This window comes from Watersipora subatra, chromosome 5 (assembly GCF_963576615.1).
Source record: "Watersipora subatra chromosome 5, tzWatSuba1.1, whole genome shotgun sequence".
Classification (NCBI taxonomy): domain Eukaryota; kingdom Metazoa; phylum Bryozoa; class Gymnolaemata; order Cheilostomatida; family Watersiporidae; genus Watersipora; species Watersipora subatra.
The window spans coordinates 33,146,329-33,171,504 of NC_088712.1; the positions used below are offsets into that span (position 1 = coordinate 33,146,329).

The 25,176-nt window shown below is 37.3% G+C and overlaps 1 protein-coding gene across 1 annotated transcript in view; it reads right to left on the reverse strand.

Annotated features, from left to right (window-relative positions):
- Window positions 1-25,176, reverse strand: part of LOC137397289 (protein bark beetle-like) — a 163,939-nt gene that overhangs the window by 74,316 nt on the left and 64,447 nt on the right. Inside the window, 7 exon segments of the mRNA XM_068083579.1 lie at window positions 153-337; window positions 1,715-1,810; window positions 7,324-7,488; window positions 15,604-15,719; window positions 16,815-16,942; window positions 21,916-22,130; window positions 23,330-23,446. Of these exon segments, the coding sequence (XP_067939680.1) occupies window positions 153-337; window positions 1,715-1,810; window positions 7,324-7,488; window positions 15,604-15,719; window positions 16,815-16,942; window positions 21,916-22,130; window positions 23,330-23,446 (1,022 nt within the window).

The following is a 25,176-nucleotide window of genomic DNA, read 5'->3' on the forward strand; positions in this document are numbered from 1 at the left end:
AGAACAAGATAAGACCATTTACAAACCTACTCCAATTATGAAGTGTGCCCAGAATCTGTTAGACATCATAATTTGTATGAAAACAATTAAAAAAGCAAACAAATGGAAGCAAATGAATAATGCATCTTCCTTGTATAGAGCTCTAGACAGACCTTGATTACTTGCCCGTCAAGATCCTCATTAATATCTTGTCTCTGGTTGGCAGGAATTGCCTTGCGGACATTAAAGGCGGTGATAAGAGGCAGCTTTGGATCATAAGCAAAACCTGATTGCATGTTTCCTGTGAACTGGCAATCGATAAGACTAAGGTAACTGCTATGCGTGTTCAATCCATCGCCTGTAGAACATTAATAATAAAGAATGAAATCCGTTCGAGGCAAAAAGTAAAACAAAATTGGTGCACATTACATATTAACTAAATTTCCATACAGCGAAAGCGTAGTTACACATCCCCATATGGCACTGCAATGCTTTTATTCTGTCGTGATTCGATCTCGCTGTTTGATAGCTAAACACCCGTGTGAAGCACCATATTTGTGCCATAGAAATAACCTTATTCACAATAGAAACAACCTTAGTGACCATAGAAACAACCTTAGTGACCATAAAAACAACCTTATTGACCAAAGAAACAATCAAGTAGTGACCATAGAAATAACCTTAGTGACCATAGAAATAACTTTAGTGATCATAGAAACCACCTTAGTGACCATAAAAACAACCTTAGTGACCATAGAAACACCCTTGGTAACCAAGGAAACAATCAAGTAGTGACCATAGAAATAACCTTAGTGATCATAGAAATAACTTTAGTGATCATAGAAACCACCTTAGTGACCATAAAAACAACCTTAGTGACCATAGAAACACCCATAGTGACCATAGAAACAACCTTAGTGACCATAGAAATAACCTTAGTGACCATAGAAACAACCTTACTGATCATAACAACAACCTTAGTGGCCATAAAAACAACCTTATTGACCATAGAAACACCCTTGGTGACCATAGAAACCACCTTAGTGACTATAGAAACACCCTTAGTGACCATAGAAACAACCTTAGTGACCATAGAAACCACCTTACTGACCATAGAAACAACCTTAGTGACCATAGAAACAACCTTAGTGACCATAGAAACAATCTTGCTGACCATAGAGCAACCTTAGTGACCAACGGCGTAGCACTTGAAACTTGTTTCATTAGTAACAAAAACTCTATGAGCTAGAGACACGTACATAACGAATAACGCCATAAATGGCAGTTTTTTTCTTTTGACCATTGCTTTGTTTTGTCCTTGACTTCCTAAAGTTACAACCTTGATATAAGGCGTCGCGCAAGCATCACTCTGCTATAGCCACCCCTATAGAAACATGATCTGCTTGTCGGCCCATCGAAGCGCTTTGGCTCTGGCACACCCAGGTGTCGGTAGACTAGCTAAACCGCCCAGGTGTCATTACACTAGCTAGACCACCCAGATGTCACTAGACTAGCTAGATGACCTAGGTGTTGCTAGACTAGCTAGACCACCCAGGTGTCGCCAGACTATCACTGGATGGAAACTTGGCAATCGAAAAAATTTATAAGAAAATAGGATCTCGAAAGTTGTGTTGTCATTACTCTTGCTGATGGTAGACAAGAGCAATGACAACAGATAAAGTGAATGACTCCATATTACCTCATAGCACACACGAAATACCGCCTTGACCCTTACCTAGATTGTAAGAGAAACTTGACCTTGTGATGACATTGATTGATGAGATATCCTGAACTCTTGAGCCGAACGGTTCACTATAGATGATGCTCATACCTGGAGTAGCAAGCAAGAATGCCATGAGCCGTGACATACTGTAGAGCTGACTATATACTGTAGAGCTGACTATATACTGTAGAGCTGACTATATACTGTAGAGCTGACTATATACTGTAGAGCTGACTATATACTGTAGAGCTGACTATATACTGTAGAGCTGACTATATACTGTAGAGCTGACTATATACTGCGAAGCCGACTATATACTGCGGAGCTGACTATATACTGTAGAGCTGACTATATACTGTAGAGCTGACTATATACTGTAGAGCTGACTATATACTGCAGAGCCGACTATATACTGCGGAGCCGACTATATACTGCGGAGCCGACTATATACTGCGAAGCTGACTATATACTGCATAGCTGACTATATACTGTAGAGCTGACTATATACTGTAGAGCTGATTATATACTGCAGAGCTGACTATATACTGTAGAGCTGACTATATACTGTAGAGCTGACTATATACTGCAGGGCTGATTATATACTGCAGAGCTGACTATATACTGCGAAGCTGACTATATACTGCATAGCTGACTATATACTGTAGAGCTGACTATATACTGTAGAGCTGACTACAAACTGTAGAGCTGACTATATACTGTAGAGCGGACAATATACTGTAGAGCTGACTATATACTGTAGAGCAGATTATATACTGCAGAGCTGACTATATACTGTAGAGCTGACTATATACTGCAGAGCTGACTACATACTGTAGAGCTGACTATATACTGCAGGGCTGACTATATACTGCAGAGCTGACTATATACTGTGGAACTAACTATATACTGCAGAGCTGAATAATCTAACAAAAACAACTTACGCAGATTATTAGTAATAAAAACAAACTGGTGCAGAAGCTGATGCTAGATTTGTATCTAGCAGACCTCTCAACTGCATTAACGTTTCAGAAAACCTGCTGCTGTAGAATATTTTGATAGCTAAGAGAAACATGCAGGAACCTGGCAGCCATTCACAAATAAACCTCTGAAGAATTGATTAGATATTCGACATTTCGATAAAATAAAAGTGAAATTACGAAAATGAACAAATTACAAAAATAAAAAGCATTAATTTAAAAATCTTAAAGGATGCTTTGCAACAAAATTCACATTACAGTTATTTGGTATCATAAGATTCACCATGTCTTACTCTGTTGTGTTGTAGGTGCAAAATATATAGGAATGTGATTACAAGCTCCTAAAAGCTAAAAAACGAACAGTTAATCGCAGCCACATGAGCCCACCGTAGTTTGGATTCGCTTTCCAAAACGGCTCAAATGGGACGTAGTTGTTACAGGATGGTTTCTGTTTACACTTTCATGCAACCTCATTCGTCAAAATATTTTCATAAATATACTTCACGCATTCAATAAAACCATGTCTATTGTTCTTACAGGTTTGTTTTACCGTCATTGTAATGCTGTCACTTTTAGCAGTGATATCTTATAACTTACCGTGAAAATTCATTTAATTTTTTAACCCTACCTCAAAGGAGTACATATCATGGTCTGATAATCATGACGAGCCTGTTGGTCACCTGTGATAATCGAAAAGTGCAGCAGAAATTATTTGCGAAGTATTGGGTCACATGATCAGATTACGACTTGATGATTAGATAATGCCGAAACAATACTGTAAAGTAGCGACCATCTATATTTGATACCGGGTCTTCGGTAAAACCCGAAGTGTTTGTCATAAACTAGTGCTATGATAAGTTTTATATTGAGCTTTTTATTGGCTTTTCAATTCACGTGAGAACATCACGGTGACAAGATGATAACCAAACTGTAATGACTACGTCAGAGAAATAAACAGATTCCAATCAACGGCAGGTTTTTGTTTTTGAGCTTTTAAGAGCTTGTAATCACATTTCCACATATTTGGCACCTACAACACAACAGAGTAAGACATGGTGAATTTTTTGATACCAAATAACTGTAATGCAAATTTTGTTGCAAGTCAACCTTTAAGTTTTTCTAAATGCTAGTGAGCGACAGCAAAACATTTCAGTGTTATTGTTTGGAAAACTCCAAACATTGACACTGAAATTCCCACTTTAAAATAGTCAGACATGTCAAATAATGAAACAGTACTAATAAAAATAGTACTAATAAACATAGTACTAATAAACATAGTACTAATAAACATTGTACTAATAAACATTGTACTAATAAATATAGTACTAATAAACATAGTACAAATAAACATAGTATTAATAAACATAGTACTAATAAAAATAGTACTAATAAATATAGTACTAATAAAAATAGTACTAATAAACATAGTACTAATAAACATAGTACTAATAAACATAGTACTAATAAACATAGTACTAATAAAAATAGCAAACTGTGTCAGATTGGTCAGACGTTTAGCAAAAATTACACGCCTGTGCCTGCAATTCCAGAAAGTTCGTAAATTAAAACTAGAAAAAAACTCATACTGTCTTCTCCATAGATAAATTTGGTTGTAGAACAATTTCTTTACAACTACATGAGTTGTGTTCCCTTGTTTATAGCAACATTCCTGCGAGAAGCACAAATACTGAAATATAATTTATCAAATATTACCGACTTGCCCATAGTGCAAGAAACGGCTTCTGATATACAACTACACAAGAATAGCGCCTGTAATTATGTGAAAAGTGTCACATTTTATGTGATGACATAAGTTGAAAAGAAAAACTGACTCATGACAATGGAAAGGCTGGCTTTAAAATGTCTACAGCTCAACAATACCTTCCACTGAATAACAGTACAATACCTGTTGACAATACCTTATACTGAATAACAGTACAATACCTGTTGACAATATCTTATACTGAATAATAGTACAATACCTGTTGACAATACCTTATACTGAATAACAGTACAATACCTGTTGACAATACCTTACACTGAATAATAGTACAATACCTGTTGACAATACCTTATACTGAACAACAGTACAATACCTGTTGACAATACCTTCCACTGAATAATAGTACAATACCTGTTGACAATACCTTATACTGAATAACAGTACAATACCTGTTGACAATATCTTATACTGAATAACAGTACAATACCTGTTGACAATACCTTCCACTGAATAACAGTACAATATCTGTGGACAATACCTTATACCGAATAACAGTACAATACCTGTTGACAATACCATATACTGAATAACAGTACAATACCTGTTGACAATACCTTATACTGAATAATAGCACAATACCTGTTGACAATACCTTATACTGAATAACAGTACAATACCTGTTGACAATACCTTATACTGAATAATAGTACAATACCTGTTGACAATACGTTATACTGAATAATAGTACAATACCTTTTGACAATACCTTATTCTGAATAACAGTACAATATCTGTTGACAATACCTTATACTGAATAACAGTACAATACCAGTTGACAATACCTTCCACAGAATAACAGTACAATACCTGTTGAAAATACCTTATACTGAACAACAGTACAATACCTGTTGACAATACCTTCCACTGAATAACAGTACAATATCTGTGGACAATACCTTATACCGAATAACAGTGAAATACCTGTTGACAATACCTTATACTGAATAACAGTACAATACCTGTTGACAATACCTTATACTGAATAATAGTACAATACCTGTTGACAATACCTTATACTGAATAACAGTACAATACCTGTTGACAATACCTTATACTGAATAATAGTACAATACCTGTTGACAATACCTTATACTGAATAACAGTACAATACCTGTTGACAATACCTTACACTGAATAATAGTACAATACCTGTTGACAATACCTTATACTGAACAACAGTACAATACCTGTTGACAATACCTTCCACTGAATAACAGTACAATATCTGTGGACAATACCTTATACCGAATAACAGTACAATACCTGTGGGCAATACCTTATACTGAATAACAGTACAATACCTGTTGACAATACCTTACACTGAATAATAGTACAATAGCTGTTGACAATACCTTATACTGAACAACAGTACAATACCTGTTGACAATACCTTCCACTGAATAACAGTACAATATCTGTGGACAATACCTTATACTGAATAACAGTACAATACCTGTTGACAATACCTTATACCGAATAATAGTACAACACCTTTTGAAAATACCTTATACTGAATAACAGTACAATATCTGTTGACAATACCTTATACTGAATAACAGTACAATACCAGTTGACAATACCTTCTACTGAATAACAGTACAATATCTGTGGACAATACCTTATACTGAATAACAGTACAATACCTGTTGACAATACCTTATACCGAATAATAGTACAACACCTTTTGAAAATACCTTACACTGAATAACAGTACAATATCTGTTGACAATACCTTATACCGAATAATAGTACAACACCTTTTGAAAATACCTTACACTGAATAACAGTACAATATCTGTTGACAATACCTTATACTGAATAACAGTACAATATCTGTGGACAATACCTTATACTGAATAACAGTACAATACCTGTTGACAATACCTTACACTGAATAATAGTACAATACCTGTTGACAATACCTTATACTGAACAACAGTACAATACCTGTTGACAATACCTTCCACTGAATAACAGTACAATATCTGTGGACAATACCTTATACCGAATAACAGTACAATACCTGTGGGCAATACCTTATACTGAATAACAGTACAATACCTGTTGACAATACCTTACACTGAATAATAGTACAATAGCTGTTGACAATACCTTATACTGAACAACAGTACAATACCTGTTGACAATACCTTCCACTGAATAACAGTACAATATCTGTGGACAATACCTTATACTGAATAACAGTACAATACCTGTTGACAATACCTTATACCGAATAATAGTACAACACCTTTTGAAAATACCTTATACTGAATAACAGTACAATATCTGTTGACAATACCTTATACTGAATAACAGTACAATACCAGTTGACAATACCTTCTACTGAATAACAGTACAATATCTGTGGACAATACCTTATACTGAATAACAGTACAATACCTGTTGACAATACCTTATACCGAATAATAGTACAACACCTTTTGAAAATACCTTACACTGAATAACAGTACAATATCTGTTGACAATACCTTATACCGAATAATAGTACAACACCTTTTGAAAATACCTTACACTGAATAACAGTACAATATCTGTTGACAATACCTTATACTGAATAACAGTACAATATCTGTGGACAATACCTTATACTGAATAACAGTACAATATCTGTTGACAATACCTTATACTGAATAACAGTACAATATCTGTGGACAATACCTTATACTGAATAACAGTACAATATCTGTTGACCATTCCTGTAACAGACCGGAGACATTGCTAGCGACAAAGAAAACCTGTGCTCCTGATGGCCCATAGTGACAAGCCCTTAGGCCTACCTGACAACTACTTGGTAAAAGTCTTCACTACAGAAGAATTGCGCAGGAACAAGAACATACCAGTGGATGATGACCTCGTAATATGAAGGTCAGAGAAAATATGATAGTTCTTGTCAACTTCGAGTGCTGGCACAAAATCATTGGTGAAGTAATCAAGTAGTCCAGCCTCCTCTATTGTAACATGCCGCAATTCGGATTTAATTGACGACGCAATCAGCTTTACACCTGCAATGGAAGAAGCTCGAGCTAGCACAATATTCGTATATCTAAGTACAAATTGGTCTAGTTATGACTGGTCTAGTTATGATTAGACTAGTTACAGTTGTGAAAAAGCAAGAGCACATGGTCAAACTTTTGTCAGCTGGTGCTTGAGCCGTTACCAGTGTGGCCTGCAAGGTACACTGGTATGGTACCCACACATTATTCTTAAAGGTTGACTTGCAACAAAATTCACATTACAGTTATTTGGTATCAAAAGATTCGCCATGTCTTACTTCGTTATGTAGTAGGTGCCAAATATGTGGGAATGTGATTAAAAGCTCTTAAAAGCTCAAAAACGAACAGAAAATCGCAGCGACGCGAGACCGCCCTAGTTTGGATTCGTTTTCCAAAACGGCTAAAATGTGACGTATGTGTGGGAGATGGTTTATGTTTACACTTTCATGCATCCTTATTCGACGAACTATTTTCACAAATATACTTCACGCTCGTGATAAAAACCATGTCTATTGTTCTTACGCGTCTATTTTATCGGCATCATAATGCTGCAACTTTGGGCACTGATATCTCAAAACATAGCATAAAAATGTGTTTAATTTTTTAAACTTAGCTTGAACGATTGCATATCATCCTCTGATAAAAATGATGAACCTTTTGGTCCGCTATGATGGTCGAAAAATGCTGTAGAAGTTGTTCGCGCCATACGGCGGGAATTGTAAGTCACATGATCAGGTAATGTTAGTTTCAGTGATCTATCGCAAATAGCAGATACGCTTTCTCGGATTAAACTTGTTAATTTCAATTCGTCATAATCTCTAACGCACCACATCGTGTTTGTGCAGCTGGTAAGCTGAGAAGCACCTTTTTTCTTAGCCAAGAGCAGAGAAAAGACCAGACCTTCACCGGGCGTGGAGCAACTGGGTGAAGCTGGATGTGACAAACTTTATTTATTCGCCTGCTTACTCTTACCTTTGTTTTCGCCATTTCAAAGACGACATGTTTTCTAACCTGTTTGCATACTCCACATGCCACCAAAGCACGTGAGTAATTTATTTTATGAGCCACTTGTATTAGTAGTAGTAACTCGGGTTATTTTCTAGTATTCTCCTAATACTACTGTATTAATCTATATTTAATATTACAATATTAATGTCATTTAATTGTAATATGATATTATTAATATTTTATCTTTTCAATTACGTGTATTATTCTTATTATAATAACAAAACTAATTCATGCTGCATATCTATCTGTAAAACGTAATATATTAATCTATAATTGATAAAATAATGTTATAAGTTTCACGATTAATTTCGCCAAATTTCTTAACCCCACTCACTTATAGATATGTTATATAAAATAGTTAGTGTCATTTTCCGGTATCATCGTTAATAGCATATTAGTATTATTAGATGATTATTATTAGTATTAGATGATGAAGAGTTTGTGCCAACCACTGAAGACTGGGAAGAGTTTGAGCGCTATGTTGGCCAGCGTCAAACACTCCAATTACATGTAAGATAGAGCTGAACTTAACCAAACTTGACAAAATATAAAGAATATCCATAGAGTTATTACTCACATTTTTATGTTTAAAATATCATGGATTCTGATAAGGTTTTGTAAAATCTGTGTCATGATTGCATGGCTATATATTTATTCTTTTTCTGATCAAGCAAATATGATATAATAACAGGAAGTGATGTTGTACAAATCTCATTGCAAGTCAACTATTGTGTTGTGATTTCAGACCCGAATTCTCCTTCAAAGAGGAGAAAATAATAGTAAGTGTGACAGCACTCCAGCGACTATTTCACTGTCACGCCTGCGCCCTCCCCTGTTCATTCATGATGGTGCGAGAAGGCGGATGGGTAGAGTTCAAGGTTACATGTGCCTCCTGTCACCAATCATACACTTGGGAAACAACTGCCAGGGTGAACAGAGCTCACGTCATCAACCCCCTGCTGGCAGCTGCATCACTCTTTTCTGGCGGATGCCTTACGCAGAACCTCCGTTTTCTGTCGCTCCTGAACATCGCGATACCATGCCACATCGTTTGCCTCTACCAACAAAGAGAATACTTACATGGTGTGAGTGTTAATATTTACCCATAAACTTGGAAAATGTTAGTAAAAGCTAGGCACACTAATTGAATAACGACATTTAGAAACAACTTTTTTTTTTTAATGAAAATATGTCATCCTTCAAGAGAAATATATTATAATTTGAAATTCTGATTCTTCATCATAATATAACACAAAAAGGGGGAAGAGGATTCTACATTCTTAGACTAATGATAATGATACAAATTAACCTTGTATAATTAAGTTTTACAATATTTTACAGTGTATTGCTGAGCAGTACACCCTGCATAACGAGGGATTGATGGCAGCAATCGATTGGGAGCTTGATTTGGCAGGTGACAGTAGATGTGATAGTCCGGGGCATTGCGCACTATACGGGGCCTACACTATGATGGATCAGAGCTGCGGTTTAATAGTCAGCAGCCATCTTGTCAAGGTAAAACTTTGACAGTTTTTACTTCACAGCCTGACAAAAACCGAAATTTTTTAGTAGTTATTAATACATAAACATGAAGTTGCTGATCTAGCTAAATAATTCATTCAAATAATGTGAAAGTGATTGTTGGTCGTAACTTTTTTACTTTGCAGTCAACGGAGACCACCAGCTCTAACGCCATGGAGCTGGAAGGCTTCAAGCGATGCCAGTCCAATCTAATTTCCCACAGCCTGAGAGTGAGGTCCATTACAACGGATGCTGTTACAAAGGTTGTGTGCATACCGCAAGCTTGTGTTTTGGCTTATGCCGCAAATTCGTCGCGGTGAGCAACGGCCTCTACTTGCCTGCTTGGTGTCTAAGATTCAGGCTCTTTTCCCACCAACGGATGATGAAGAAGAGTTTGCAGACTTGCAAACAAGATTTGCGGCATAAACCAAAACACAAGATTGCGGTATGCACACAACCTTTTCCAAGCATTTGACGATGGCTCTCCAAATGGGAATAGATTATCTACCAAAACAATTATTGAAAAACAATAATTGCTGATCATCAAAATAATCTCGATCTTTATATAATAAAATCATAAAACTAATAAACTCTCTACTGTAGTAAGTGTACAAGCCAATATAACAATTCTCCTTGTGTTCCACGAGTTCAGAATATGTGTGTTCAACCAATGCATTAAATGTGTAACACAAGAACTGTAGATAATGCATGACACATTAGCATAGCTTTGGTGTTATTGGCATTAAATGAAAATCCAACTCACTATGATATCGCAGGTAATTATTCCGCCCCAAATCAAGGGGTGCAGGCGCCACAAGTTCGTCCACACTAGGATGCATACACAGGCATTCATGCTCTCTGCGGTCATGGAGACGATGCGAAAACTCAGCATCATGGCAGCACAAACATTCAGGAAGAGATGGCATGTCTTGACAGCGCTTGCAGACACACCACTCTGTAGCCGGTGGTATTAGCTCCTAAAGAAATGAACAGATATGTCTATGCGACCATAGCTAATACATCAGGTCGATGTTATCCAACAGTTTATCAGTGCAGCACTAGATTTAAATTGTTAATGTTGTCATTCGAGAAAAATCTGTAATTATTTTTTCACAATATGAAGCGATAATTATCATCATTAAAATCATATACATGTATATAATAATAATATTCGTTCTATCACTCTCAAGCTAAAACTATTACTACTAGCTAGCTTGGCACATAAGAGCTGGCTAGTGGCGGTGCTTACTTCCTGGGAGGTTTGATTCCGTTGAGGATCTTCTTCAGATATAGCGTCAGGCTCGAAACGCCAGGGTCTTAACTCTTCAGAATTTGACATTTTTTATGATCGCAACTCGGACATGTAGTAACACGTATGTTGAATAGTCGGACGAAATGGCCAAGCTGAAACTGTAAAGTAGCGAGCATTTATATTTGATACGGGGTCTTAGGTAAAACCCGAAGTGTTTGTCATAAACTATTGCTACGATAAGTTTGATATTGAGCTTTGTATTGGCCTTTCAATTCACGCGAGAACATCACGTGACAAGACAATAACCAAAATCCGCGGATACGTCATCGAAATCAAGAGATTCCAATCTACGGCGGCTTTTTGTTTTCGAGCTTTTAAGAGCTTTTAATCACATTTCCACATATTTGGCACCTACCACACAACAGAGTAAGACATGGCGAATCTTTTGATACCAATAACTGTAATGTGAATTTTGTTGCAAGTCAACCTTTAATCGAAATATTGAAATAGATCTCTTCATAAGCCTAACTGACTCACTAACAAGATTTTACTGCTGACCACGTTCAACACATAATCAAATTTGATGCTCTTCTACTAGATTTGGCTTGAATGGTTTTCCTGCATGATCTCAAATTCAACACTGACTTCCTGACAAAAACTCCATTAAATCTGACTCCCTCTAAACAGTGATTATTCAACCTCCATTAAATCTGACTCACTCTAAACAATAATCATTCAACCTCCACTAAGTCTGACTCACTCTAATCAGTGACCATTTAACCTCCACTAAATCTGACTCCCTCTGAACAATGATCATTCAACCTCCACTAAGTCTGACTCACTCTAATCAGTGACCATTCAACCTCCACTAAGTCTGACTCACTCTAAACAATAATCATTCAACCTCCACTAAGTCTGACTCACTCTAATCAGTGACCATTTAACCTCCACTAAATCTGACTCCCTCTGAACAGTGATTATTCAACCTCCCCTAAATTTGACTCACTCTAAACAATGATTATTCAACCTCCATTAAATCTGACTCACTCTAAGCAGTGATCATTCAACTTCCATTAAATCTGACTCCCTATGAACAATGATCATTCGACCTTTATTGAATCTAACTCACCCTGAACACTGCTCAAATGATCTACTGATAAAAAGTATGAACATAGTGAATAGAGGTTAGGTTAAAAAAATGATAAAAAAGACATGCTTAGATATTTCAACGCTGCCTAATTACCTACACAGTGCTTATATCAGCTATGGCCCTACATGCAAGCTCTAGCGCAAATCATTAAAATTTTACCTTCAACCTGGTAAAACATTTCATAAGTGCTCAGTGGATTCAGTTGAAATTACTGAGTAAAAAATTGGCTAATCTTGGAGTTTCAATGATGCACCAAAGGTTGACATATAAGACTCGACTGTGGGAAATTTTGATTCTATACAATTATGAACTGTTACCACAATGTAACGACAAGCATTGCTAGGTTGAATATGCCACAGTTAAATATTCAAACAGACTTATACTTTGAGGTAGTTGCATCAGATACTGGCAGGAAGGAAAAACTGTTTCTCAATGGCAAGTTGGCGAGTGTGTGGCTGTGCAGCAGGTCTCAAATGCCACCCAATCAAGTTTAAATAACAGTAAAAAGAGGGCGAGAGCAAGTGTATAATCTATAAAAAACAGTAAAAAGAGGGCGAGAGCAAATGTATAATCTATAAATAACAGTAAACAGAGGGCGAAAGCAAGTGTATAATCTATAAATAACAGTGAAAAGAGGGCGAGAACAAGTGTATAATCTATAAAAAAAACAGTAAAAAGAGGCCGGAAGCAAGTGTATAATCTATAAATAACAGTAAACAGAGGGTGAGAGCAAGCGTATAATCTATGAATAACAGTAAACAGAGGGCGAGAGCAAGTGTATAATCTATGAATAACAGTAAACAGAGGCCGAGAGCAAGTGTATAATCTATAAATAACATATGACAAGAGAGCAAAGAACTAAATAGAATAAAGTGAGTAGACCGAGTAGACGCACAGAACCTGCAGGAAGTTGATGAGACTTCAGTGTGAATTATTTGCCTAACAGACATGCGCCTGTCGAGTAGTGCAAACAAAAAAGTTAGGCGGGGTTCAACTTTCCTGAGCTATTTGAGCAATAATGTTGACGACACCATATGATGTCCCTGTTGCCGGACCTAAATTATCTTTGCTAATTTAACGCCATACGACATTAATTCGCTCCGGTCTTGGCATCGTAAGGCAAAAATGTCGTATAAAGGGGTATAGAAACCCATAGCAATTATCTAACGCAAACACCCCCTGGTAAAAAATGTCAAAAATTATATACATACTGAACATATTAAAACTTGGTAACAAAATAGTATGTTAACCTTAGTAACTATAGTTGCCTAGAATAACTTTAGTGAATTAGTGGTTATGATTTGCGGCAAAATGTAAAATTACTATGTAGTACGTGCAGTATGTACCATAGGCATCTCTTACCTTTGAGACAGACGTATAACATGAACATTGAATATAACTTAATAAATTTATCTTACTAATCACATACTTAAAGCTAATTTTTAACATGTATTTGCTGAACTAACCTTCAATTGTGTAATCGCCTAAAATTTCATTCCCTATCTGTTTCCAGTTTCCTTTTCACTATAACTTATGAGAGGAGAGAGAGGATAGAGAGGAGAGAGAATGAGTGAACAGAATATATCTTTCAGGCATTGCGGGAGAGATTTTGGTGAATAGCATTACAGTATCTTTGTTATTCCGACATAATTAGCACACCAATTATCAAATTTGAATTTTAAGAAAAACTTTGTTGATGTCGCATAGTGAAAAAATGTCGTTTGGCAGGGGCGAAAAAACATTGTGCTTCACGTCGCAAGGCGAAAAAACTGTATGACAGGGTAATCGTAACTCGGGGGTGCGCTGTATTTGAATTTTTTTGCATTTCCTTGAATACCCTAAAAACTGTTTTATGCAGATAGTAAACTGTGGCAGGAGACTCTTGCATGCATCTGACAAATTATGCATGCAGATGTCATAAATACACCCGCAAAGGTCTCTCTGCCATTAAGTCTTAGTGTTGGATGCAGATGTCATAAATACACCTGCAAAGGTCTCTCTATCATTAAGCCTTAGTGTTGGGTGCAGATGTCATAAATACACCTGCAAAGGTCTCTCTGCCATTAAGTCTTAGTGTTGGGTGCAGATGTCATAAATACACCTGCAAAGGTCTCTCTATCATAAAGCCTTAGTGTTGGGTGCAGATGTCACAAATACACCTGCAAAGGTCTCTCTGCCATTAAGTCTTAGTGTTGGGTGCAGATGTCATAAATACACCTGCAAAGGTCTCTCTATCATTAAGCCTTAGTGTTGGGTGCAGATGTCATAAATACACCTGCAAAGGTCTCTCTGCCATTAAGCCCTAGTGATGGGTGCAGATGTCACAAATACACCTGCAAAGGTCTCTCTGCCATTAAGTCTTAGTGTTTGGTGCAGTTGTCATAAATACGCCTGCAAAGGTCTCTCTGACATTAAGCCTTAGTGTTGGGTGCATATGTCATAAATACACCTGCAAAGGTCTCTCTATCATTAAGCCTTAGTGTTGGGTGCAGATGTCACAAATACACCTGCAAAGGTCTCTCTGACATTAAGTCTTAGTGTTGGGTGCAGATGTCATAAATACACCTGCAAAGGTCTCTTTGCCATTAAGTCTTAGTGTTGGGTACAGATGTAATAAATACACCCACAAAGGTCTCTCTGACATTAAGCCTTAGTGTTGGGTGCAGATGTCATAAATACACCTGCAAAGGTCTCTCTATCATAAAGCCTTAGTGTTGGGTGCAGATGTCATAAATACACCTGCAAAGGTCTCTCTATCATTAAGCCTTAGTGTTGGGTGCAGATGTAATAAATACACCTGCAAAGGTCTCTCTGACATTAAGTCTTAGTGTTGGGTGCAAATGTCATAAATACACCTGCAAAGGTCTCTCTATCACTAAGTCTTACTGTTGGGTGCAGATGTAATAAATACACCTGCAAAGGTCTCTCTATCATGAAGTCTTAGTGTTGGGTGCAGATGTCATAAATACGCCTGCAAAGGTTTCTCTGTGATGGGCGTGCTATCCAATACTGTTGATACAACTGCATGCTCTGCCATAAGGAGAGTCCCTACCATCTACTCAATGTAATTGCACGTTGCAGCTGAAAGCCAAATTTATTAATGAGCTATTGTGATGACCTTGACCTGGGAAGATTTAGAGTTGAAACTTTTGCTTAGAAAAAATCTTATTATTGAATTAAGCTAGTAACTAACCTGCCCAGGTAGGAGGAATGCACCTCATGGCCACATCATCCTCATGTGTGCAGTCATTAAACTCTGACTCCTTGTCATGGACGCAGTTGATTATATCAGTGTCCGAGTGCAGGCAACTATTAAACAAGCAGATGTTTTCATTCTGTCAGAAGAAGTGAGCTTTTATTCAACATAAGAGTTATTTTCTCTCAACAGATGAAATGACCTCAATATTATTAGAGACAATATTATTAATTCCTTTGAACGAAAATAACGAAAAGTATAACAAAAATAGGAAGACACAAAACCTTTTCTGAATTAGCTCTGCGAATGTGCTTTCTCTCACTAAATGAAGCCGAATGATTTGACAAAAAAAACAACACTCATAGCGCTGCATCCATTCTGGTTACAAGAGTTACTAGCTGTTTGCAAAGTGAGAATTGGTGGCTGATGAGTTATGTGGTTCTTAAAATTGCATGAATATTTGTTCAAACAAATATTCATGTGTGTTAGATTCTTTATCAAATAAAATCTTTAAAATACACTCAATGACACAAAGACTTGTTTGCTCTTTTATTTGTGTCAATTATTATGAATGAGAAGACAACTTTTAGTATTTTTAGTATGTTTTCATTAATTATATTAATTACTGATCAGCAACTGCTTCTGACATATTCTGCCACATTAATTCAATAAGAAAATGTCTGCCAAGTGTTTGGCAAATGAGTCACAGATTTTCTTATCCTTATTTTCTTATTATTTATTCTATTGTACAGAATATGTGACACTTACCTCACATAGTTGTACAGGACAGAGGATATGTGACACTTAACTCACATAGTCGTACAGGACAGAGAATATGTGACACTTACCTCACATAGTCGTACAGGACAGAGGATATGTGACACTTACCTCACATAGTTGTACAGGACAGAGGATATGTGACACTTACCTCACATAGTTGTACGGGACAGAGGATATGTGACACTTACCTCACATAGTCGTAGAGGACAGAGGATATGTGACACTTACCTCACATAGTCGTACGGGACAGAGGATATGTGACACTTACCTCACATAGTCGTAGAGGACAGAGGATATGTGACACTTACCTCACATAGTCGTACGGGACAGAGGATATGTGACACTTACCTCACATAGTCGTAGAGGACAGAGGATATGTGACACTTACCTCACATAGTCGTACGGGACAGAGGATATGTGACACTTACCTCACATAGTTGTACAGAATAGGCTGATCTTCATTATAACCTGCCGGACGCTTCATGGTCCATGAGTTGGGTTGTAAAGTGTAGCCGAACTGCTGACAAACGACTGAGGCTTCTCTCATGGTCCAACCCTAAGAGAGAGATGCCAATGAAATATTCAAGTAATGCTATGAATGTAAGCGTTGACATGAGAGAAGTGAAAGTAACCAAAAATTTAATCTATTTCATCTATCAACTTCATTGTGTGACATGATTTTGTTCTTAAACGTGGGTCAAAAGGTCGGATTGTAACGTACGGCATGAGATGGCGGCGGATGAATTAACAAGTACTGTCACTGATTGAAGCTAGGTGTAGTTGAGTAAAGCATCCTTTAAACTATGGAGATGAACCAACTAAGAGAGTCTACAATTACTTGTTATTAGCCAGCTGCGTGTAGATATCATCATTCATTCAGAAAGAAACAATTGAATAGCACTCAATGTTGACCATATAAACCCTGTAAGAGGCCTCTGATAGTCACATGGCATTCTACCAATGGACTGATTGCTGAGAACTGCTGTTGACAGCAGATATGGTTTACTGTTTGAATATCAAGAGTTATGCTCTCCCTAAAATAATTTATAGAATATGCCACGAGCCTTGTTCTTACTGTTGCTAGAATGTTATATATAGCTGTTATATATAGCTATTATATATAACTGTTATATATAGCTGTTACATATAGCTATTATATATAACTGTTATATATAGTTGTTATATATAGCTGTTACATATAGCTGTTATATATAACTGTTATATATAGCTGTTATATATAGCTGTTACATATAGCTATTATATACTAGAAATTCCCCTGTCATGCAGCCCCGGAGCAAAGTGATAATGGCAAAAATAAAGGGTACTGCTGGTTGTTGAAAAAGTAGTTACAAAAGGTCAGAATTCTACAAAAGTAGAATTCTTTAGTTAGATGTTGTAGGCTTCGCCTACAACATCTACTAAAGAATTCTCTGAATCAGATGAGTTGTTATTATTATTTTGAGTAGCATGCTGTTGAACATTAGCATTTGATGTTGATGGTTGTTGTGAGGACCTATTTCTCCTCCTCTGTAATAATTGGGAGACGCGTGGTCGGCCACTGCGACGACATGGTGTTCTGGGAGGCTGTACGTCCATGGTAGTTATCAAGTTGTTTTGAAATGAAATTCAAAAGGTCAATTATGCAAAACAAAAAGTTGTATAAAAATCAGAACTAATCTACTACTATCTCAAACCTATGTTTTACAACAATGAAATAAATATTAATTCAAGCTGTAAGCCTAACCTACTGTACGTAAATTAACTAACAACAGCAATAATGAAATATGTTTATTGTATCTCTGAAATACAATACTAAAAGTAAAATGGCAAGCTGTCGTGTAATATACACAGTTTGAAAGTTGTGTTGGAAAATTGAAAGTTGGTTGTGTTGATTGTAGAATGGTTTTGACAGCGATATGTAACAGAAAGCAAGCATTAGCATTAATGCGCCTGGAAGTTTTCTGCAAACTGGAGTAAAATAAATAAATATTCTTGTCACAAAGGGGCATTGTAGTTCGACCCTAGCTTGTGGATAAGATGTAAAGAAATCTGGCTAATGTTCCAGATAATTTAATTAAACCTTTGGTAATTGGACAAAAAAAACTGGCTGATAAACTGTGTACCACATTTTCGTACCAGTAAATCGATCTACGCCTCAAACGGTCTACGTTAATTAAGCCTGGTTTCCATATGACAGCGCAAGGCGCGCAACAAAGCGCACGACGTTGTGCGTCGGCCAGCTGTGATGTGGAAACGTCAACGCACGACGATAGCGCGACGTGCGTACGCTGATCGCAGAAATTCAACAGAATGGATTCTTGCGACGGGTGCGCGCGATGATATATCCCACAATACACCGCTCGACCTTATCAACATATTCCACAAGTCAAACGGAGAGCGGGGTTTTCCGAAAAAATCAGACTCCCAAACGAAAAAGTAAGTCTGGTTTTCCTATGACATCGCAAGGTCGCAACGGAGGGCTGTTTTCCGAAGAAATCGGTCTACCGTACAAAAAAGTAAGGAAACCACCCACCTTGTCTAATGCAAGCATGGCGCCTACGCGCGCTATGGAAACACTACATCGCAGCCCAAGAAATGCATTGCGCACGATCACTGGGCCGCGCACGATCATTGCGCTATCATATGGAAAGGCTTTAAAGAAACCTTCGGCAATTAGACAATGCAATCATTAAATACTTCGATGTTGTAAATTGTAATGATTATTCTTATAATTGAATATTATAATAATTTTTTTATAAAATTAAATAATCAACTCGAATAATAAAATCGGCAAAAAATAAACGATCACTTTTCAGTACTTCTAAGGTAATTACAGAAACCTTCGGAGATTAAACAATGCCATAGACTGGTGAAGAGTGCACGTTTTTCTCGTGAAATTTGGACGTCTTAATGGTTATACTATCTGTCGCACAGCCTTATTGGCGTTCGTTGGTCCGTCTTAATTTTGATTAAAAAAGGCTTCTCAAGTTTATATTTCGTATTTAGGCCAAACTAATCTGTCTATTTATGTTTCATCCAATCAGATGGGTTAGTTTTAGGATATTGCGGTAACCTTTCAAAGACTTGGTAACATATTTAAATAGGTTTCTATGTGTTTTGTATCATTATTATACTTGAACGACTCTACACAAAAATGGTTGAATTTGTTGAAGAGATTTCGGTACAAGGGTTTGGTCACGTAGTTAATGGATAATTTTTCGGGAGTTGTGTGCACATGTGCATTTATCATAAATCTCCCGAACAATCGCTTTGTTCGTGTTTGGCCGTGGGATAACTGTTAATAATGAATAAACGCCCCGAAATTTTTTAAAAGGCATGAATTTAAAAAGTGTTGGTGTTTGTTGGCCAGATGGGGCCCCTGCGCTGCTTGGATTAATGTCAGTTTGCAAGCATTGGTAAAAAGACTGCCACCAGATAGTAAAGGGGTCCGCTATATGATTAATTATCATGCATTGCCTTCAAAAACTCTTCGAGAATCCATGCAAGCTGTATTAGACCGGGAATACAAAGCACGAACTCAAGTAGGAGTGGCGCACTCAATTCACAGCTCTTTTAAGAACTGTACTAGGATCTTGATGCAGATCGCCTCGTCCTGTTGCATCATGCAAATGTGAGATGGAAGTCTCGAGGTAATGTAATACATTCCCTTTTTGAGCTCAGAGAAAAAGTATGGTTGTTTTGGGGGAGCAGGGCAAAACCGAATACTTGTCATTGCTTGACAACAAAGAATGAATAATAAATCTTGCTTATTCAGCCGACATATTTGAACACCTGAAGAGATTACACTCACAAAAGCAAGGCAGAAACAGAGACATTGTGAAGTTGAGTGGCTCATTGAAGTGGAAGATCAACAATGGTCATATTGTCATGTGTGAATTGACACAGAATCTTCTTTAAAGCCACAATTTAACCCAGTGCCAGATGTCGTCACAGATGAGATTTTGGACTAGATGACAATTTTGAGAATTAAATTTAAAGAATATTTTCCACAAGTCAGTGAGAATGATTTGGACTTGACAAGAGAGCCATTCAAAATATCGGCTGATAAGCTGCCAAATTCAGACTTGGATGCAAAAGGTTCATGAAAAGAAATGGTAAAAGAAAAGTTTGGGCCACAAATGAGAACCTCATAACCAAGAATGTTTGAGATACCTTAATTGGAGATCTCTGTCAACAACAGAAGCGCAAGTGGTGGAATCTAACAGCACCCTTAATAATGGAGATCTCCGTCAACAACAGAGGCGTAGGTGGAGGAATCTAACAGCACCCTTAATAATGGAGATCTCTGTCAACAACAGAGGCGCAGGTGGTGGAATCTAACAGCACCCTTAATATTGGAGATCTCTGTCAACAACAGAGGCGTAGATGGAGAAATCTAACAGCACCCTTAATATTGGAGATCTCCGTCAACAACAGAGGCGCAGGTGGTGGAATCTAACAGCACCCTTAATATTGGAGATCTCTGTCAACAACAGAGGCGTAGGTGGAGGAATCCAACAGCACCCTTAATATTGGAGATCTCCGTCAACAACAGAGGCGCAGGTGGTGGAATCTAACAGCACCCTTAATATTGGAGATCTCTGTCAACAACAAAGGCGTAGGTGGAGGAATCCAACAGCACCCTTAATATTGGAGATCTCCGTCAACAACAGAGGCATAGGTGGAGGAATCTAACAGCACCCTTAATATTGGAGATCTATGTCAACAACAGAGGCGCAGGTGGTGGAATCTAACAGCACCCTTAATATTGGAGATCTCTGTCAACAACAGAGGCGTAGATGGAGGAATCTAACAGCACCCTTAATATTGGAGATCTCTGTCAACAACAGAGGCGTAGATGGAGGAATCTAATAGCACCCTTAATATTGGAGATCTCTGTCAACAACAGAGGCGCAGGTGGTGGAATCTAATAGCACCTTTAATATTGGAGATCTCTGTCAACAACAGAGGCGCAGGTGGTGGAATCTAACAGCACCCTTAATATTGGAGATCTCTGTCAACAACAAAGGCGTAGGTGGTGGAACCCAACAGCACCCTTAATATTGGAGATCTCTGTCAACAACAGAGGCGTAGGTGGAGGAATCTAACATCACCCTTAATATTGGAGATTTCTGTCAACAACAGAGGCGTAGGTGGTGGAATCTAACAGCACCCTTAATCTGTTAACAGCCACAATTAGTAATAGAGAGGCAGGACAATAGCAGAGCTAATGCAGAAAAGGTTGTGCGTCGTCCTATTTTCGTTAAACATATATATTTTAGTTCAAAGAAATTAGCAATATTTAGAAATATAGTCTGCTTATGCTATAAATCTGCGATAATATTGATTTTCATTTCATCTGTCTATCAAATTTCACCGGTTTTGATAAACAGTGAGTGAATCTTCATACTAACTTGGAACTTCCGGGAGCACATTTACCTTAGTGCAGGAAATAAACAAGCAGCTTTATTTCTCTTTAAACAACCAGCCAATCATATTACAATTCGTCAGAAATAATCAGCGAATTACCTTATTGCAAACAGTTGACCATTGGCCAGTGATATTGAGCTCGAGTACTCCCTCCAGAGCATCCTCTCCGCCTGAGAACCTCATCCAGGAGATATTAGCGTAAGGATTAAACTCTTCTCTTCTTTTCAATATGATAGGCTGCTCTTTGCTCCCCACAGCATATATCTTACCTCGTACAAGGATCCCTACTGTGTTATCGAATTGCAACACTGTGCCTGCAATAAAACGTTCAATATGACCAACATTATCGTAATGTCAAAGCAAACGGGTGTCTAAGAATGCTTATGTTATGTACAGATACGCAAAACACAAAATCAATCGCAAATAAATACAACTTTGTTCTTCTACTTTCAATCATTGTTAGCCTCGCAAAGAAACAATCCCCTTGAAAATTCCAATCTTGTGTATACATTGAAGAAAAATTTACAAGGTTTTGCTATGATTCTGTTGGCTGAGGTCATGTATATATATACCAACCTTCGCGGACAATTGTTAGAGGAAAAATTTGATACATTAAAAATATGATATACACGGAGTGGATGGTAGACTACATAAACATGATGACATCGTACATGATCTAAGAGAGACACAACTGAGCTAATAAATACATAGTCAATCAGTAGACTCGTATGAATACTAATCTTACAATATGATGCAAGAGAATTAAACTGAAAATAGAAAAGCAAAACAACAAATGGATGCGTTACAAATGGATGCGTTACAAATGGATGCGTTACAAATGGATGCGTTACAAATGGATGCGTTACAAATGGATGCATCACAAATGGATGCATTACAAATGGATGCATTACAAATGGATGCATTACAAATGGATGTACTACAAATGGATGTATTACAAATGGATGCATTACAAATGGATGCATTACAAATGGATGCATTACAAATGGATGCATTACAAATGGATGCATTACAAATGGACGCATTACAAATGGATGCATTACAAATGGATGCATTACAAATGGATGCATTACAAATGGATGCATTACAAATGGATGCATTACAAATGGATGTACTACAAATGGATGTATTACAAATGGATGCATTACAAATGGATGCATTACAAATGGATGCATTACAAATGGATGCATTACAAATGGATGCATTACAAATGGATGCATTACAAATGGATGTACTACAAATGGATGTATTACAAATGGATGCATTACAAATAGATGCATTACAAATGGATGCATTACAAATGGATGCATTACAAATAAACACACTGTATAAAGATGTTATAAATGCATGCTTAAATAATGTGAACAACAGGCATAAAGATATAAGTTAAACAGATAAATAAAACTTGAAACAGACCAATGGCACAGCAAGTTTGAAACAAATTGACTATCTTGCCGTTCGGATTTATTGGCCTGCGCTCTAGCCTACTACATACCTGGGGATAACTTGAACTCCTTTGTAGGAGCAATGATTATATCAGAGTCTACAACATATTCTGTGTTAGGTATTGTAGTGAAGTCTGCTTTCATCTGACCTCCGAGATGTCGAATGCCTACAATATAGTATGAGACAGCATAGGTAACACATGCACTGTTTCCATCACGCGCATGATGCAATTTTGGAGTTGTGTGTACATTGCATTACTGTGCGACATGCGTGTTTCAATGAACATTTGCATTATGCAGAAGAACTCTGGAACTTTGCTAAAAATGAGGAATTCTACACCATAGGTAAATAATTAGCGACGTGGTCTTGTCACGCTTAACAACATTCGAAGCATTAAAGCATTCAGATGAAAAAGCATGCAATGAGGGATATACAGTGAGTGGTATACAGTGAGTGGTATACAGTGAGTGGTATACAGTGAGTGGTATACAGTGAGTGGTATACAGTGAGGGGTATACAGTGAGTGGTATACAGTGAGTGGTATACAGTGAGTGGTATACAGTGAGGGGTATACAGTGAGTGGTATACAGTGAATGGTATACAGTGAGGGGTATACAGTGAGGGGTATACAGTGAGGGGTATACAGTGAGGGGTATACAGTAAGGGGTATGCAATGAGGGGGATACAGTAAGGGGTATACAATGAGGGGGATACAGTAAGGGGTATACAATGAGGGGGATACAGTAAGGGGTATACAGTGAGGGGTATGCAGTGCGCCCTTGCCAAACAATTCTAATCCATTCCAGAGTTGGCATCATATAGCGAAAATGCCGTATAGAGGAGCATAGAAAACCATAGTAATTATATAATGCAAACATACCCTGGTAAAAATCATCAAAATTTTAATATAACTACTGCACATATTAAAAATTAGTAATAAAATAGTATATTAACCTTAGTAACTATAGTTACCTACAGTAACTTTAGTGTATTTAGTGGTAATGACTGCAACAAAATGTAACATTACAATGTACAATGTACAACGTATGTGCAGCAGTACGTGCAGTAGGGAGTTCTAACCTTCGAGACAAATTTATAACATAAAATTGTAACTTGAATGAATTTAGCTTAATAAACACATACTTAAAGCTTAGTTTAAAGCTGCATTTTTAACTATGTCGCTGAACTTCAACTTTTTCATCGTCTAAAGTTTCATTACTTATCGGTTTCCAGCTTCATTTTCACTATAGCTTTTAGTCGACCCCATCAAAACCTTTTTCAACCTAATTCAGCATTAATATGTAATGAAGTGGATTTTGGTTAGCAGGCTAAAGGAGCAGGCTAAAGAAAGTTGTCTGAACCTTGCAACTCCAACTTTGCTACAGGTTTCAAAGGAAAAACGATGTTTTTCACACGAGTAATGCTGAACCGAGAGAAATCAATCATCGTATCTCTTTTGGGCGTTGTGAGAAGGTTTTCAGCAGACAGCATACCGACATCTTTGTTATTTCAACATATTAAGCATACCAACTGCCAAATTTCAACTTAGAGCAAAATATTTTGTTGACTTCGTATGGCAAAATAAGATTCGTATGGCAAGGATGAAAACCCATCGAGATTCGTATGGCAAGGATGAAAACCCATCGAGATTCATATGGCAAGGATGAAAACCCATCGAGATTCGTATGGCAAGGATGAAAACCCATCGAGATTCGTATGGCAAGGATGAAAACCCATCGAGATTCATATGGCAAGGATGAAAACCCATCGAGATTCGTATGGCAAGGATGAAAACCCATCGAGATTCGTATGGCAAGGATGAAAACCCATCGAGATTCATATGGCAAGGATGAAAACCCATCGAGATTCGTATGGCAAGGATGAAAACCCATCGAG